Source organism: Epinephelus moara, chromosome 21 (assembly GCF_006386435.1).
Source record: "Epinephelus moara isolate mb chromosome 21, YSFRI_EMoa_1.0, whole genome shotgun sequence".
Taxonomy (NCBI): Eukaryota; Metazoa; Chordata; class Actinopteri; order Perciformes; family Serranidae; genus Epinephelus; species Epinephelus moara.
The window spans coordinates 577,231-583,928 of record NC_065526.1 but is presented as its reverse complement, the minus strand read 5'-3'; the positions used below and the strand labels follow the sequence as shown (position 1 = coordinate 583,928).

General features: G+C 43.0%; 1 protein-coding gene across 1 annotated transcript in view; it reads left to right on the top strand.

Moving 5' to 3' along the window:
- The first annotated feature begins 362 nt into the window (after positions 1–362).
- Positions 363–6,698, top strand: part of LOC126409122 (PEX5-related protein-like) — an 18,851-nt gene continuing 12,515 nt past the window's right edge. Inside the window, exons 1-2 of the mRNA XM_050075060.1 lie at positions 363–473; positions 5,419–5,533. Of these exons, the coding sequence (XP_049931017.1) occupies positions 402–473; positions 5,419–5,533 (187 nt within the window). The 5' untranslated portion in view covers positions 363–401. The remainder of the gene's footprint in view (positions 474–5,418; positions 5,534–6,698) is intronic.

Genomic DNA, 6,698 nt, shown 5'->3' with positions numbered 1-6,698 from the left:
AATTGCTAATGGCTTTGGTATCAAGAAAGTTGTTTCCTTTCACGTTGTGTCTGAACACAGTCGGGGAACTGCCGAGGTTTTTATCACGATCAGATCTAAACTGAATCAAATCAGGAACAAACAGAGAGAAACTGTCAGTATGTTTATTTGTGACCGACTCATCATGATGTCTTTATATTCACACATGTTAACACAGGAACATCTTCACCTCTCCTCTGACTTTCCTTCAGTTTTCTTTTCTGGTGTGTGTGTTGAGAGCTGCTGTGGAGCGGTGCGTGTGTTAACAGATGAAATCCAAATAAAGAGGAATGAGCTAATAAATAAATCAGAGTACCTCCTGTCTGAGTGAATGAACCCTGTCGATCTGCCTGTTGTAGGGGAAAGGGGAAAGGGTCGTTGCCATGGTGCTGAAGGAGCTTCCTGGTAAAAAGGCATCCTCAGAAGGAAACCCCCTCCTCACCGTGACAACCAAGGTTGGCATGACGACCACGCTTGTTTGTTATCTCGCACTGCTCAGAGATTACTTTCTGTTCATATTTGATTTTAGTTTTTCTTGTTTGCTTCAAACCTGCAGCTCCATGTTTGGTTTCATTACAAGTCAAACTGTAAAACTTTATTCAGGTGACTCAGTTTGTACAGCGTTAAAGAACACTTTAAAAGATTAACTCCTTAAAGTCCAGTTCAAACAGCTAATGTCAGACCTGCGTGTTGACAGGAAGTGACCACCATGAGACAGTGTATCATCTCTAGTCAACAGCTGTCTGTGCTTCTGATCTGTAACGTCAACAGGAAGTGACCACCACGAGACGGCGTATCATCTCTAGTCAACAACTCTCTGTGCTTCTGATCTGTAACGTCGACAGGAAGTGACCACCACGAGACGGCGTATCATCACTAGCTGACCAGCTGAGTGTCAGGTGACACCATCAGCCGGCTTGAGTCCAGCTCAGACTGGCCAGTTCACACCGCTGACATTTTCTCTGTGACGTTCTCAAAACAGTTTCATCTGGTCATGAATCTTCGGTCTGAACTGGACTTTAGAGACGCCCACAGGAAATGAAAGTCTGATCTTGAACCCATTTGTACTCGGAGTCAGACAGAAGCAGTGGTTGTTGCGGTTGTTCGGGCTGTGGCGATACGATACGATCATGATTAAGAGTTATGACTTAATATATTGAGATTTTTAAATCTAATTTTAGGAAAACTGTCAGTATAAAAAACAAACCCACGTCATGTTTTTAATACAGTGAGAACAGTTGGATCTGTGTAAGTATTTATCACAGCCTCACAAGTTCTCACTCCCAACTCGTCATATACCGCCGCTTCATCAGTGATGCCTGCGTCACACACTGATGCACAGGGGCACCCTTTGTGGGGTTTGACACCCACTGCGCCACAGCTATTTCTGATGCCTTTGACAACTACCGTAACATAAAGAGTGAGACAGTCTGTATCGGGCGAGTGGGAGCGGAGGTGGATGGATCCAACCAACGTCTTTGTTTCCTGTGAAACCAACAGTCGGTACTTATCTTAAACCAAACCGTGATATTATTTTCTAAACCAATCTGAAGGAAATAAACCAGCCAGTCTTCAGAATTTGGGACGAATCACGTCCAACCAAAAAAAAACAACAACAAAAACACAGCCTTGAAATTGAAATTATAACTTATCAGTCTGTTTCAGGGGAGAAATATTTTCATCAGGTTTGTATGTAAGAAATAAAAATTATTTCAGCCGATACTGGTGTTTTATTTGTTGTTAATCTTATTTGGTTTTGTTGTTATTTATCCTCCGTCAGAGACACAGAATCTACCTGAGTCAGCACAAATTCAATGAGACACATGTATCAAAGAACCTTTAAGAGAATCTTCGTTTTTTAATAAATGTCTTTTTACTATTTCACACATTTCTCCTTCAAACAGCTGAATGTAGTTTCTCTCCACAAACAACATTTTACAAGATTACATTGAACACATCATGAGAACGTTAGAATTTATCTTCACCCAGCACTCATTTCTACTGAGTAGAGCATGAATACATCACAATGGAACTTGATATAACCTCCTTCAGCTGTTAGTTCTGATCCCCAGCTGCCAACAGCTAATATTAGCTAGCTGCTAACTGCTAATGTTAACTACCTGCTAACAGCTAGCATTAACTAGCTGCTAACACCTAATAGTAACTACCTGCCAACAGCTAATATTAACTAGCTGCTAACACCTAATAGCAACTACCTGCCAACAGCTAATATTAACTAGCTGCTAACACCTAATAGTAACTACCTGCCAACAGCTAATATTAACTAGCTGCTAACGCCTAATGTTAACAAACTGCAAACCTGTGTTTTCTGCCCATCCAACTGGAGTCAGCTGCAGTTACATGTCTGTCTGTGTCTCTGTCTGTGTGTCTGTCTGTGGTGCTGCTGTCACAGGATTAAATACAAACATATTCCAGTTGACATGTGGACGTACATGGCTGTGTGGATTAGGATTAGAAGGCCACACGCACACACACACACACACACACACACACACACACACACACACACACACACACACACAGACACACACACACACACACACAGATCTGAGATCAGACGAAACCACTGAATTAAAGTTGTACTTTTGTCCTGCGTTTCCCAGTATGCCTTTCATCAACCTCAGCAGAGCTGATGGCCGTGTATTGCTTTAATGTGTCATAACAAAGTCACAGTCTGTCTGATCTGCGGACACCACTCAGAGTGGACAGACTGTCTTTAAAGACACTCATGAGGCGCCTCATGTGTCTCCCTCGCTACGTGATGGAGGTGGCCTGGCCGACCGCCCCAAACCCAGGCCCACAGGAGAAGCCGCATTTGGGCGACATGTTTTCAGCTGCAGGTCAGAGCAACATGTGAGATGTAAAACAGTTTTATCAAAACAGACTGTGATCGAAATAAAATACAGAGACAGAGATTTTGTGGTGAAGGTTTCTGTGGAGTGCTGTAAAGTTTAGTTAAATCAAAACACACACACTAAACACATTAAACATGGATTAATAAAGACAGTTGTCTTTATCTGGACACATTTTCCCCACAAATACAACATGCTAACGTTATTAGCACAAGCCTATGGCATTTTCCATTGTATAAATTAGCCTAGCAGCTAGCAGAGATTTCCTCTGCTCATATTTCAGCCAGGATAAATCACACACAGTGTGTGGAGGCTTTATTGTCTTCACAATTTATTGTTTCTTATCTGTGAAATTAAAGTAAATCAAAGCTTTGTTTCCACTGAGGGAAATGGTTTCAGCTTACAGAGACAGACAGGAGGTCTGCGTCACTGTGACACTGTGGAGTTACATTTCTGGGGAGGTGCACGTCAGGCTGCGGCTCTAAAAAGTGTTGCAGGAGAACTTGTGAGTGAGAGAGGGGGCGGAGCTGTGTGGAGAGTGTGACAGAGGAGAGATGAACACTGGTATGTGTCATGTAACGCAACTTGGCCCGATATCGATACTAACGGTGGTTATTTAATTTATATCTTGCTTGAAAAATATATTGATATATTGTACATAGTCGTTATATCGCCCAGCCCTACTGTCGAGTTCCTCAGATTGAAATCAAAGCAATCACAAAGAAAAAAAATCAGTTAATAAATAATAATAAACTCTGTGAAGGATCAGATCAGGTTCTAAAAACACATTTCTTCTCACTGTGTGACAGGTTTGTCCGAGTGTTCGCAGTCCTTCCTGCTGACTGCTCTGATGAACTGAAGAGTAAACAGGAATTTAACAAGTCCAAACTTAACGTCCTGTCGTTTAGTGTCTGTGTGTTTGACTTCATCAGGCAGCTGAATTCCCAGGCTGAATTATCAGTGCTCATACTGGTCATTGATAAATAAGTTTTAAAATGGATCAGTGACACAGCCTGATTAAACTAAACTTCCTGCTGAGCTCCACTGAATACATGTGAGGAACATCAGTGTAAACGTCTCGTCTGAAGAGATGACACAGCGTGGCTTTGACAGGCAGGCAGACACACAGACACACAGACAGACAGACACACAGACAGACAGACACACAGACAGACAGTGCAATGCTCTGGACTTCAGGCTGTTTCTGGTCCTCTGATGAATCAAACATTTAAAGAGACGTGACGGCAGCAGTGTTGAATGGATTTTAAAATTACATTTGAGTCGTCTGCTGCTGTCTGACAGAGTCTCCACACAGACAGAGAATCATCCTTCAAGCTTTAAAGACAAATGAATTTCATCATGTTTGTGAGTCAGTTAGAAACATTTTTATTTTATTTGTACCTGTTATCACATTTTATAGTGTGATGTGTTCACGTTCCTCACCAACATTCATTTGTTCTCACTGTGTCTGCAGACCTGACAGCAGAATTCACTGTCTATGGAAGATTCATAATTTAGTGTTTTACAGCATTCAAATAGATTCAAGTGAGTGAACAGCCATAAGGGTGCAGTAAAAAAAAAGAACTCAGCTGAGTGCAGTAACTTTTGGAACTTTTATGTTTTAGATTGTTGAAGTAGATTTGAGTGAGTGAATAGCTAAACGAGCGCAGTAAAGAAACACAGCTGATGGCAGTAAAGAAACAGTTGATTGTAGTAAAGAAACACAGCTGATTGTGGTAAAGAAACACAGCTGATTGTGGTAAAGAAACACAGCTGACTGTGGTAAAGAAACAGCTGATTGTAGTTAAGAAACACAGCTGATTGTAGTAAAGAAACACAGCTGATTGCAGTAAAGAAACAACTGATTGTAGTAAAGAAACACAACTGATTGTAGTTAAGAAACACAGCTGACTGGTAAAGAAACAGGTGATTGCAGTAGAGAAACACAGCTGATTGTAGTGAAGAAACACAGCTGATTGTAGTGAAGAAACACAGCTGATTATAGTAAAGAAACAGTTGATTGCAATAAAGAAACACAGCTGATTGCAGTAAAGAAACACAACTGATTGTGGTAAAGAAACACAGCTGACTGTGGTAAAGAAACAGCTGATTGTAGTAGAGAAACACAGCTGATTGTAGTAGAGAAACACAGCTGATTGTAGTTAAGAAACACAGCTGATTGTAGTTAAGAAACACAGCTGATTGTAGTAAAGAAACAGTTGATTGCAATAAAGAAACACAGCTGATTGCAGTAAAGAAACACAACTGATTGCGGTAAAGAAACACAGCTGACTGTGGTAAAGAAACAGTTGATTGTAGTAGAGAAACACAGCTGATTGCAGTAAAGAAACAATTGATTGTAGTAGAGAAACACAGCTGATTGCAGAAATGCTTTAAAACATTGAATCAAGAGACAAAGGGTGAACTCTTCACACGTGTGTAACAATATTACAGTTTTTTAATATTAAGCTTTATTATCAAACTATATTCAGCTGACTGGTGTTGATCTGGTTTTTCTGGTCTCCAGCTGGTCCGAGAGCAGCAGGAGAGTCGACCCCTGCTGAGTCCCTCCATCGATGACTTCCTGTCGGAGAGCCGGAGCGACGCCCCATCCACCCAGCCCCTCACCTCCAACACAGCTGGTACAGTCCCTCTAATAACCCCCCCCCCTCAGCTCTGTGTTTACATCCACCCTCCTCTTCCTGCTCCACCCTCTGCCTCTGTCTTTGTCATCCTCTCTCTCCGGCTTTACTTTTTATTTTTCCTCTGACCTCCCCTCTTCGTCCTCCCTCCTCACGTCCTCCTCTAACCTCCCCCTCTGTTTCTCTGTTTTCTCCCAAATCTCTCTTCCTGTCCTCCTCTAACTTGGTGTCCTTGGCTGTCCTCCTTCCTCCTCTGTGCCCATCTGTCACCTCCGCCTCAGCAGGTACACCTCCCATTAATTAACACCTCTGACCTGCTCCATCCTCCTCCTCCTCCTCCTCACATTCATTATGAGCCTCAAACAGTCTCTCTGCTCTCTGTGTTTCTGTAGTTTCATACAGTCTAACGCTGAGAGACTGAGGAGAAGTTCATCTGTTCACCTGCAGATCAAACTGTCTGATCGTGTCTCACAGTTTGATGATGGTGACATTTAAAGGTCGCGGTGAGCTCGGTTCACACGAGGAGAGCACAGAATACGTTATTGTTACTCAGAATGAACCTGAAATCTAGTATTCAGAGGATTTATTGATCACAGAGCTCAAAGACAGATTCACTCCTGACGGCAGGTTTATCATGCAGTCAACCAAAATATCTGCAGCAACGTCAGAGTCCAGTTAGATCAGACGAAACACACACACACACACACACACACACACACACACACACACACACACACACACAACAGGAACAATGGAGAGACAAACAGGAAATGGTTTTACATGTGGTGTCCACAGACAGTTGCTCTCTCCTTATCCTTCCTGACTGATTCTTCTCTAGTTTGGTCTTCTGCTAGAGTCCTTGGCACTACTGGTAGCATGAGGCGGCACCTGCAGCCCAATCAGGTTGATACCAGATACCAGGAGACTGGCTGTTACACCAGGAGAGCTGGACAGGGCCGTAGAAGGGCATCAACCCAGCAGCAGGACCGCTATCTGCTCCTTTGTGTGAGGAGGAACAGGAGGAGCACTGCCAGAGCCCTACAACATGACCTCCAGCAGGCTACTGGTGTGCATGTTTCTGACCACACTGTCAGAAACAGACTCCATGAGGGTGGCATGAGGGCCCCACGTCCTCTAGTGGGACCTGTGCTCACAGCCCAGCACC